This window comes from Coregonus lavaretus, assembly GCF_964263955.1.
Source record: "Coregonus lavaretus genome assembly, chromosome: 10".
In the NCBI taxonomy this organism is placed as follows: Eukaryota; Metazoa; Chordata; class Actinopteri; order Salmoniformes; family Salmonidae; genus Coregonus; species Coregonus lavaretus.
The window spans coordinates 37,854,553-37,866,387 of record NC_139997.1 but is presented as its reverse complement, the minus strand read 5'-3'; the positions used below and the strand labels follow the sequence as shown (position 1 = coordinate 37,866,387).

General features: G+C 53.0%; 1 protein-coding gene across 1 annotated transcript in view; it reads left to right on the top strand.

Moving 5' to 3' along the window:
• Positions 1-11,622, top strand: part of dscaml1 (Down syndrome cell adhesion molecule like 1) — a gene marked incomplete at its 3' end in the record, with an annotated part of 94,736 nt that extends 83,114 nt beyond the window's left edge. The window contains exons 18-32 of the mRNA XM_084170441.1: positions 4,597-4,736; positions 5,680-5,730; positions 6,031-6,184; positions 6,835-6,952; positions 7,141-7,304; positions 7,536-7,634; positions 8,110-8,298; positions 8,517-8,804; positions 9,027-9,182; positions 9,376-9,406; positions 9,626-9,747; positions 9,996-10,148; positions 10,362-10,562; positions 10,743-11,060; positions 11,186-11,622. Coding sequence (XP_084026567.1) covers positions 4,597-4,736; positions 5,680-5,730; positions 6,031-6,184; positions 6,835-6,952; positions 7,141-7,304; positions 7,536-7,634; positions 8,110-8,298; positions 8,517-8,804; positions 9,027-9,182; positions 9,376-9,406; positions 9,626-9,747; positions 9,996-10,148; positions 10,362-10,562; positions 10,743-11,060; positions 11,186-11,622 — 2,621 coding nt within the window. The remainder of the gene's footprint in view (positions 1-4,596; positions 4,737-5,679; positions 5,731-6,030; positions 6,185-6,834; positions 6,953-7,140; positions 7,305-7,535; positions 7,635-8,109; positions 8,299-8,516; positions 8,805-9,026; positions 9,183-9,375; positions 9,407-9,625; positions 9,748-9,995; positions 10,149-10,361; positions 10,563-10,742; positions 11,061-11,185) is intronic.
• Between the last annotated feature and the right edge of the window lie 213 nt (positions 11,623-11,835).

Here is an 11,835-nt window from a genome sequence, read left to right as displayed (position 1 = left end):
AGAGGCTTTGGGTCCATGGCTGAGGGCTCGAGACTAGAGATAGGGGATAGAAGAGGAGGGGTAGAGGCAGAATGAGGGAGAGAAGGGGGACTGATCCACAGCACCCAGCCCTGCAGCCCACAGCCCCCTGGACACAAGTAGCCAACCAGCCAGGCAGTCAGGCCCAGGGATTAACTACTCCTGGATTAGAGATAATTAATTTTGTGCTTACACCATTGGAGGCGGGATTACAGGCCGATCCCTGTCTCCTTCACTCCCCTAAACAGGAGGAGGAGGGGGATGGAGAGAGAGGAGAATGGGAGGGAGAGAGGGAGAGGTGGCACAGCTGGGCCTTCCCGGGCGAAGGAGTGAGTGACAAAATATAAAAATAAAGAAGAAATTGTATGATGGATGGAGGAAAAATTAAATATTAGCCCTTCTGTTTGCCCTGCTTTGCTAGTGTCACGCTCGTTTACAGACGGGTTAGACCAAGGCGCAGCGTGATATACGTACATGTTTATTTAAATGAATAAACAACCAACAAAACAATAAACAAACGAAACGTGAAGTCCAAGGCAGCACAACACAACATACCTTAACCGGAACAAGATCCCACAACTACACAGTGCCTATAGGCTGCCTAAGTATGGTCCCCAATCAGAGACAACGAGCGACAGCTGCCTCTGATTGGGAACCACACCGGCCAACATAGATCTAGACATCCTAGATCTAAACATAGAAAATACAACATACTACAAGAAAATACACACCCTGACTCAACAAATACGAGTCCCCAGAGTCAGGGCGTGACAGTACCCCCCCCCCCCCCCCAAAGGTGCGGACTCCGACCGCACAACATAAACATAACAGGGTAGGGGCCGGGTGGGCATTCCGCCTCGGAGGCGGATCCGGCTCAGGGCGTGACGACCACTTACTCTCCGCCTCCCTGTTGCGCCCCTGGTCTGGTCTGGACCTCGGCGCGCTGCTTCCCCTCTCCTTCCTCCCACGAAGTACCAAGCCCTGTCTGGACCCTGGTGTGGGAGACCCCGAACCTGGAGAGGGGCTGACGTCTGGGTTTGGACTGGAGCCGCTGACCGGAGCTGGACCGGGCACCGGTGGAGCGGACTGCACAGGCTCCGGACTGGAGCCGCTGACCGGAGCTGGACTGGGCACCGGTGGAGCAGACTGCTCTGAATCCGGAGTGGAGCCGCTGACCGGATCTGGACTGGACCCCGGTGGAGCGGACTGCTCTGGCTCCGGAGTGGAGCAGCTGACCGGAGCTAGATCAGGCACCGGTGGAGCGGACTGCTCTGGCTCCGGAGTGGAGCCGCTGACCGGAGCTGGACTGGACCCCGGTGAAGCGGATTGCTCTGGCTCCGGAGTGGAGCAGCTGACCGGAGCTGAACTGGGCACCGGTGGAGCGGACTGCTCTGGCTCCGGAGTGGAGCAGCTGACCGGTGCCGGACCAGGCACCGGTGGAACAGGCACGGGCTGTGCCGGACTGGACACACGCACCACTGGCTTGGTGCGGGGAGCAGGAACGGGCCGTACCGGACTGGCAACGCGCACCACTGGCCTGGTGCGGGCAGCAGGAACAGGCTGGGCTGGCGACGCACACCACTGGCTTGGTGCGAGGGGCAGGAACAGGCCGGGCCGGGCTGACGACGCGCACCACTGGCTTGGTGCGAGGGGCAGGAACAGGCCGGGCCGGGCTGGCGACGCGCACCACTGACTTAGTGCGGGGAGCAGGAATGGGCCGGACCGGACTGGCGACACGCCCCACTTGCTTGGTGCGAGGAGCGGGAACAGGCCGGGCCGGGCTGGCGACGCGCACCACTGGCTTGGTGCGAGGGGCAGGAACGGGCCGGGCCGGGAACACGCACCACTGGCTTAGTGCGGGGGGAAGGAACAGGCCGGGCCGGGCTGGCGACGCGCACCACTGGCTTGGTGCGAGGGACAGGAACAGGCCGGACCGGGCTGGCGACGCGCACCACTGGCTTGGTGCGAGGAGCAGGAACAAGCCGGGCCGGGCTGGCGACGCGCACCACTGGCTTGGTGCGAGGGACAGGAACAGGCCGGACCGGGCTGGCGACGCGCACCACTGGCTTGGTGCGAGGAGCAGGAACAAGCCGGGCCGGGCTGGCGACGCGCACCACTGGCTTGGTGCGAGGGGCAGGAACAGGCCGGACCGGGCTGGCGACGCGCACCACTGGCTTGGTGCGAGGGACAGGAACAGGCCGAGCCGGGCTAGCGACGCGCACCACTGGCTTGGTGCGAGGGGCAGGAACAGCTCGGGCCGGGCTGGACACACGCACCACTGGCTTGGTGCGGGGAGCAGGAACGGGCCGGACTGGACTGGCGACACGCACCACTTGCTTGGTGCGAGAAGCGGGACTGGGTTCCTTTATAAACCCCCGCTCCTTCTGCTGCCTAACCAGCTCCTCTCGCCGTGCCTCTACACTTTCCTTCTCCCTTTTAGCCTCCTGTAGCACCTCCCTCTGACCGAATAACTCCTGCTCCCTCTGAACCAATAGCCCCCGTAACATGGTGGCCTCCTCTCCTAACCTGCAGATCCGCCCTTTAACGGCCTCCTGCTGCCTCGTCGTCCACACCGTGTGCCCCCCCCAAAAAAATTATTGGGGTTGCCTCTCGGGTCTCCATCGTCGGCACTGTTGGCGCCGTTTCTCCTCTCCTTCCTAGGCATCCTCCTTCATCGCCTTCCGGTAACGGACGGCCTCCTCCTCCGTAATTCTCCCCCAACCGAGGAGGACATCTACTAATGTAACCTCCTGTTGAATTCCCGGCGTTTGCTCCTGAACACGCTGCTTGGTCCTCGTTTGGTGGGATCTTCTGTCACGCTCGTTTACAGACGGGTCAGACCAAGGCGCAGCGTGATATACGTACATGTTTATTTAAATGAATAAACAACCGACAAAACAATAAACAAACAAAACGTGACGTCCAAGGCAGCACAACACAACATACCTTAACCGGAACAAGATCCCACAACTACACAGTGCCAATAGGCTGCCTAAGTATGGTCCCCAATCAGAGACAACGAGCGACAGCTGCCTCTGATTGGGAACCACACCGGCCAACATAGATCTAGACATCCTAGATCTAAACATAGAAAATACAACATAGAACATACTACACAGAAAATACACACCCTCACTCAACAAATACGAGTCCTCAGTCAGGGCGTGACAGCTAGACGCTTTGGTGGCTTTTTGTAATACTTCTTATATATACTGTTTTAGCCTTGGTGGTACATTAGACTCCATGTATGTTATCCCTCCTGTGCCACATGTTCTTCTCTGTTGGTCCCTGGTATTTGAGGCTCTTTGGGAGGCAGCGGTTGTCCCTTTCTCTCTGAAGGCTTTTGGTATATGTGGTTTGGGCTGCATAGTCATGGTCATGGTTAAGACCATGGTGAGAAGTAGCTAGTTGTTCAGCAGTAGTGTACTGTAGGTTACTGTTTATGATTCCTCATCACTGGGTTGTCTGACAGTGGACCAGACAGTCTGGACTGGGCACGTGCAGATTTTGGGCAGCAGATGGAGCTTAACACCCCCCCATTCTGACATGAAGGCCAAGTTATGATAATGATGCATTTCTCCTATAACCACCCCCCAATCCCCCCTCTCATCTCCCATTGAGGCTGCCCCTAACCCTCTCCTCCCTCCATCCCCTCCCCTCCCTGCTGTTGTTCCTGCCATAATATGGAGGTTGAGATGGCGCCCCAGGAGATGGAGGGGGCCCAGGGAAACAGAGCAGGATTACTGGGGGGAGTAGGCTACCCTGGGTGGGATTGAGAGGGAGGGGATAGAGGGGGTCCTGGATCTCTCTAACAGTCCTCCCTCTTCACCATGATCCATAAAGGATCCTGCAGGGTCAAGTACATCAGGTCACATAACGCTACTGATCTCTATCTAGGGTTGGATAGGTCCTTAATCTCTGTGCTTTAGGTCCTGCTGTACAGTACAGTACAGTACATGGAAGAAGGTCTAATGTAGTGTAGCCTCACAATATTCATTTCAACCCTGTCCCTTGTAACCCAGGGAGACCCATTCATTTCTATCTGATGAACGGGTTGTATTCTTAGAATAATTTCCAGTGTACTGTATGCGTAGACAGTAGGAGAGTATTGAGGCTTTATGTTTGTTGATGACTGATAGAGTTTAAGGCTCTTTAGGCGTCTCAGTCAAGTGGCCATGGTGTGTGTTAATCTGTTTAGGGGTTAGAGAGTTAGACTGCAGGGTGTGAGAGCAGAGGGAGCACAGCAGAACTGCTGACCACAGTGTCTGAGTGAACATATGTCACCGCTGGCCCTGGTCTGGCCCTGGTCTGGCCTGGGCCTGGCCCATCCCCAGGGGACCTCCTCCAAGTCCTCCCAGAGCAGCTTACAGCACAGGATAAGACTGGCAATCTGCAAACAACCCTGCTCACTTTAACACGGTTTTAACACCCACGCGCACGGAAATGGCCGTGCGCCCGCACACACCCGTGTTTACTTGAACATGGCTTTAGTACCCAGTCATACACGCACACTCGCGTGCACACACACACACACACACAGCCCTGCTGACCTGTCTATGTATTGTGTATCCTCTCCAGTCCCAGGTCCTCCAGCTGGTATCAAAGCAGTGCCCTCATCTCCCAACAGTGTGGTCGTATCCTGGCTACCCCCCCATAAACCCAATGGTGTCATCCGCAAGTACACCATCTACTGCTCCAGCCCAGGCTCCGGACAGCCGGTAAGTACCACTGAGAGGGCAGAGTATAGGATGGGGGAGGCGCAGTGACAGGTATTGGAGAGGCAGAGAATTAAAGCCCTAATGACAAGACATGATGTGAATGCATGATATAGCACTTGATGGATAATTAATTAGTAACCATCACTCAGTGAGTGCGTGTGTGTGCGTGTGTGTGTGTGTGTGTGTGTGTGTGTGTGTGTGTGTGTGTGTGTGTGTGTGTGTGTGTGTGTGTGTGTGTGTGTGTGTGTGTGTGTGTGTGTGTGTGTGTGTGTGTGTGTGTGTGCGTGTGTGTTTGGGTGTGTCTCTATCGCACTGTGTTTGCTCCGTCGCTTTATTTCCTGCCCTCCCAGATGAACAGATGAGGTTGTCTTGGCAACATGATGAGACGTAGATATGCAAATGAAGCAGAGAACAAGCTCACACATGCACACTGCAGCATCAGGAGCTCTCACACGCACAGGCCTGAACTAGCTATGCAGTTTTCACACATCCACACTATTCTCTCTCTCACAAACACATACACACACACACACACATTTTCTGGTGGCACACATTCAGACCACACACACACACAATCCAATAAAATCCTGCTATCATGGAAGAATCCCACTTTCTTATCATTCACAAATCCTCACCCTCTCTCGCTATGTCCAAGAGTACCATGTAAATGAGCATGGAAAAGAGGAGGGAGGGAGGGAGACGGGGGGAGGGAGGAGAGAGAGGGAGGGAGGAGCAGAGGAGGGTATCAGTCACACAGAGATGAGAGTGCTTTAACTCCTTTTTTCATTCTCTCTCTGGATCACCACTACACTGCTGCCTCCACGCTGGAGGAATGTTCTAATGTTCCTGTTACTCACCCCCCCAGAGCCCCACATTCACCCCTTCTCCCTCGTCCCCTCCCTTCTTCTCTCTATCCCTCTATCATACCCACCCTGCTCTCCAGCAAGCCTGGGTAGAGGCTGAGATAGGGAGGGAGAGAGAAAGAGAGAAAAAGGTAAATGAGGCAAATGGAAAAAGAGGTGAAGATGGGTATTGAGTGATGAACAGATGAGGGAGGTGGTGCATGTGTTTGTGTGTTGTTGTGTGTGTGTGTGTGTGTGTGTTTGTGCGTGCCTGCATACATGCATGAGTTATACTCCTTAGTTCTAAACTCCTTAGTTCTCTTTCAAGCCATCTGGGCTTCCCTCATGCCAGTTGACCATAGATACCAAGCAGCCCCTCCAGAGTGCTACTGTACCATTGTACCATGGTATTATACAGTGTTAATAATCGAACCTCTATATCTCTCCCCCAGGCTCCCAGTGAGTATGAGGCCAACCCAGAGATGTTGTTCTACAGGATCACCCATCTGACCCGCGGTAAACAGTATCTCATCTGGGCCGCCGCCGTGACAACTGCTGGCCGTGGCAACATCAGCGAAAAGGTCACCGTGGAGCCTGCTGGGAAAGGTAAGGGAGGAGGGATGGAGGGATTTGTGTAAAGGTTATTAAAGAAAAGAACAAAAAAAGGGCTTTCATCTGTCTCTCTCTGTACCTTTCTTCTTTCTCCTCTCTATTGTCTTTCTTTCTCTCTTCTCTCTCCCTCTCTATCCCAAGTTCTTCCTCTCTCTCTCTCGCTCTCTCTCTCTCTCTGTGCTATTGACTGATAGCTGTAGTATTGATTGAGGGCTGGCGGTGTAGCAGGACACACTGTTGTTAATTATGTGGTGATGAACAGGGCCTACCCAGTAAACTGGCCCTTAGGGAGGGGAGGGTGGACAGGGATCAATACAGGGGAGAATCTATAGATGGACTGAGCGAGACGGAGGGATGGGGGGCGGGGGGCACTCCAGCGCTCTGCGGGTAAAAGGCTACCCTCCAGGCTAACCTACTCAATACCAGGATCACTCAGCAAACACTAGAGAAAGATGCTTACACATCAAGAAAGAGAAAATAGAGCAGGGAGGTTAGAGTGTTTGTCTGGCTGTAAGTGTGCCTGGGTGCCTAAGTGTGTGTATGTGTGTGCGTGCATGCGTGCATGCGCACGTGAGCACATTCAGTGTGTGTGTGTATATGTGATATCCCCAGTTGAACCTGTGTCCCCTGCCCTCTGTCTGCAGCCCCAGCTAAGATCTTGTCATTCGGGGGCACAGTGACCACTCCCTGGGTGAAGGAGGTCCGTCTGCCCTGCAGCTCAGTGGGAGAACCCACCCCCACCATCAAATGGACCAAAGACAGGTCAGAACTCTCCTAACTCATTAAAGTAAAGTGGGGAACTCACAATCAATGCTAGGAGAAACTTTAGACTTGGTGCCAATGCTGGGTTTGGGAAGATAAGGTTCAGGTCAGGGTTAAGTCTACCATACAGGTATGAGGTTGGTGTATTATGATAAGTCTAATTGTGATCCTCTATGTGTGTGTATCAGTGAGGACTCGACTATCCCTGTGACTGTGGACGGACAGCGTCAGATCCTGTCCAACGGTACACTGGTGCTGCGTTCCGTCAAAGCTGAGGATTCTGGGTACTACACGTGCACGGCCACCAACACGCTGGGCTTTGACACCATCATAGTCAACCTGCTGGTGCAAGGTGAGCTGGGATACGCTGGGCTGGTTGAGTGTATGGGTGGGGAGAGATCTGAGGACCTTATGGGGTTGTCTCAGCTGGTTTCTCTGTGTTCCTCTGACTGTGTATGTATCGTCTCTCTCTCTATCTGGTCCCTCTATCTGCTCACTCTAACTGTGTGCTGTTTGTGCCTGGTCTCTGTGGTGCTGATTGACTCTAACTGTGTCTGACTGTGTTCTCTCTCTGGATGTCCAGTTCCTCCAGACCAGCCCCGTCTAACCGTCTCCACCACCTCCACCTCTTCCATCACCCTGGCCTGGATCCCTGGGGACAACGGAGGCAGCTCCATCAGAGGTACAGCACTCCACTCCCCTCCACCTGGGCCTTAGTGCATTAGGATCAGTCTGAGGAGAGTTCTTTAGCTGCTGTTTCTCACTGAGAGATAATTCCTCCATAAATATCAATAATGTTGATATACCCTTTTGTCTATTTGTGTGATTTTCTCAGTTCCTGTCAATGTGTTAACTGTTAGCTCCTAATGTCTGATATACTCATAGCAATGGAACGTACTGTATCACTGAGGGTATTCTAAATCCTTTATCTCCCCCTGGTGTTCAAAGGGTGTAACAGCCGTTAGACCTGACCTGATTTTGCCTCAATAGAGTATGTGCAGGTTGTGTAATATGGCTTTAATATTTGAACTGGGAGGATATTGTAATTGACAGACATTTACAGTATTTCATTGTTTTTTTAATTGTGTATTTGTGTATTTGGCAGATGATAAAGGAATGTTTAAATAATTATGTAGTGTGTCCCTGTGTGTCCTCAGGTTTCGTCCTGCAGTATTCGGTGGACAACACAGAGGAGTGGAGGGATGTGTTCATTAGTTCCAGTGAGCGTTCCTTCAGGCTGGACAACCTGCGCTGTGGCACCTGGTACAAGGTCAAACTGGCAGCCAAGAACAGTGTGGGCTCAGGACGCATCTCTGAGATCATCGAGGCTAAGACCCACGGACGAGGTGAGGGGAAAGGAAGGATCAAGGGGGAGGAGGGAAGGAGAGAGAGGGGAGGGAGAGGGTGTAGAGGATGGAAAGAGCAGAAAGAGTGAAATTTTTAAACTCATGATTTATATTTTATCTCACATCATGTGTTGCACATAAACTACATCCACACTCTAACACACTAACTTCAATACTCTCAGTCTGACAATCTCCCTGTCTCTCCTCTTCTCCTGCAGAGCCCGTGTTCAACAAGGAGCAGCCCCTACTCACCCACATCAACTCCACCTACGCAGGGCTCAACCTGCAGGGCTGGACCAGCGGAGGCTGCCCCATCACCACTCTGCTGCTGGACTTCCGCCCCAAGGGCACGTGGGCCTGGCAGAGCCTGAAGGCCAACGCCACGGCCCAGTTCTTCCTCAGCGAGCTGCGCGAGGCCACCTGGTACGAGCTGAAGATGAAGGCTTGTAATAGTGCCGGCTGTGGGAACCAGAGCTCCCAGTTCGCCACCACAGACTATGACGGCAGTGAGTCACTTCCTGTTTCTACCAGATACCAGCTCTCACTTGCTGCTTTGACATTGACATTTACATTTGAGCATACTCTCTTATTAAGAGCTACTTACAGTCATCAAAGAGAAGGGGATAGGGAGGGAGGCCAAAAAAGGGTAGGAGAGAGGGAGGAGTAGAATGTGAGTGGTGGTAAAAGCAGTCATTTAATCTACCTCTGACCCCTTCTCTCCCTCCCAGGTACCATCCCTCCTATAAACTCGGCCCAGGAGGACAGGGATGATGTGAAGAAGCTGTTCTCCATCGGCTCTCCTGTCATCCTGGTCACCCTGGGCGTCGCCCTGCTCTTCATCATCCGCAAGAAACGCAAGGAGAAGAGACTCAAACGACTCAGAGGTGAGAAACAGAGGGAAGGAGGAAGAAAGAGAGGAAAGAGGGGGAGGGGAGAACAGAGAGGGAAAGACATAATTGCTTGGTGGGGGTGAGTAAGTAACTCAGAAGCACTAAAGGTAACAGGTCAATATAATTTGCCTAATCCACATGATGATCCATTATAATCTAATAAAGACATTTGTGTTTGTTTTCACAGATGCTAAGAGCCTTGCAGAGATGCTTATCAGGTAAGGATAATACTCTTGATTGATTGGTGCCTGTGGTTATGGATGTGTCATATTCCATGGGATCTTGATGGATCTTTGAATATACCTGCAAGTCTCAGTAAACTCTGCTAAAGTATCACCAATATACTCCAGTTATATATGTATACATGTACACTATGTAAGTACTGCTGATGTGACAGTGGATCCAGTCTAAGTGTGTGTCTTGTTTTGTGTGTTGAGCAGTAAGAACAACCGCAGCATGGACACTCCAGTGAAGGGTCCTCCCCAGGGCCCTCGGCTCCACATCGACATCCCCCGTGTCCAGCTGCTCATCGAGGACAAGGAGGGCATCAAGCAGATAGGTCAGTATGGACACACTGCAGCCAATCAGATCGATCAGACTGAATATCGTCCAATTAAATAGCCTTTAGTTCCAGTACACTAACTAACCAATCAAATGATTTCTCTCAAGTTACTAAATACGTATTGGTAGAGTGTGATTTACAATCAGCCTATGATGAGAACATCTGACAAGGGAGATGAATTGTGTATCACAGATATTTTTGAACAACTGTCATAATATATTTTCCTCATCTCCTGCCTCCAACAGGTGAGGACAAGGCAGTGGCCCCAGTGACGGACACAGAGTTCAGCCAATCAGTGAATCCACAGAGCTTCTGTACGGGCGTATCTCTGCACCATCCCGCCCTCATCCAGAACACAGGGCCCTTGATTGACATGTCAGACATCCGCCCTGGAACCAGTGAGTACTTCACATACAGTAGGATGTGCATTGTATGGAAATATGTCTTATTACAGTGTGATGTGTAGGAGTTAGCTTGAGCTGACACGCAAAATGTTTGGGTGTCAGCTCACCCAAAATGTACACCCAAAATGATTATAACTGTTATGAATAGTACCCAGTGAGTGAGTTATATCCTCTCACCGTCCTCCTCCTATCCTCTTCTTGTCTCAGACCCAGTGTCGAGGAAGTGTGTGAAGTCAGCCCACAGCTCCAGAAACCGCTACTCCAGCCAGTGGACCCTGAGCAGGCCGGGCCAGAGCCAATCAACAGCCTCCGCAAGGACTCTGACCTCTGACTGGCGCACCATGGGCTCCCACGGCATCACCGCCACCGAGAGTGACAGCTACAGCGCCAGCCTGTCCCAGGATACTGGTGGGTACCGCCCTACCCTGGCAACAACGCCTCTAAAGACCCATCATTAACACATCTGTCTCTTACATCCCCAAAACCAGACCTGTAGGATACCTTGAAAGGCCTACTGGCACAGCTGTACTGTATGCAAACTTCATATTACGTTGTTCTAATATGATATGGCATTTATTGTTTTTCCAGATAAGGGTCGTAACAGCATGGTGTCCACAGAGAGTGCGTCGTCTACGTATGAGGAGCTGGCGCGGGCCTACGAACACGCCAAACTGGAGGAGCACCTGCAGCATGCCAAGTTCACCATCACAGAATGCTTCATCTCCGACAGCTCCTCTGACCAGATGACCACAGGCACCAATGATCCGGCCGACAGCATGACATCACTCAGCACGCCGTCCGAGACAGGCCTGTGTCGCTTTACCGCCTCGCCACCCAAACCCCAGGACTATGACCGTGGCAGACCTACCAACGTGGCCGTGCCTATCCCCCACCGCGCCAACAAGAGTGAGTACAGAGAGCCACCCTGTCTGGCACAGTGGCACCACATTATACTTTGCCAGAGGCTGTTTGTTGTACATCTCAACAGGTCTCTAAGCCCCTCCCTCTCTCTGTTCTGTCCTTGTCGCTAGGTGAATTTTGCAACCTCCCGCTCTACATGAAGACGGACCCTTTCTTCCGGAAGCAGGCGGAACTGCATGACCCATGCCCTGCGGTCCCGCCCAGGGAGGCCTCCATCCGCAGCCTGGCACAGCGGGCGTACCACACCCAGGGACGTCACATGACTCTGGACCCGTCCAAGCAACAGGCCCTGACGCTGGGCCACTCTGGACTGGGCAGTCTGGGCGTGAGCTCAGGCACTGCCACCCTGCCCCAGAGGACTCTCACCATGCCCGGCTCCAACCCTGCAGCCACAGCCTCCACCTCCAGCACCAGCAGCAACCCCACTGGCTCCAGCACCAAGATGGGGGGCTCCAGAGACTCACTGCTAGAGAACAGCTCCTCAGCGCTGGGCAGACTGCAGAAGCAAGGGGTCGGGGCCTACTCCAAGTCTTACACACTGGTGTAGCTACTAGCCCCCCTTCTCTCTCTCAAAGACTATACACTCCTGTCTGGCCCGGCCCCGGCCCACACCCAGCCCCACACCAGTGTTCTACACATCAGGTCAGGGAGGGCATTCAGTGCAGTGCAGTGCAGTGCAGCAGGTGTCCCCAGCTAACTGCTAGCTAACATCTAATTACCCAGTAGCGTGATTAGTCTTTATTCAGACCTTAGATTCTGC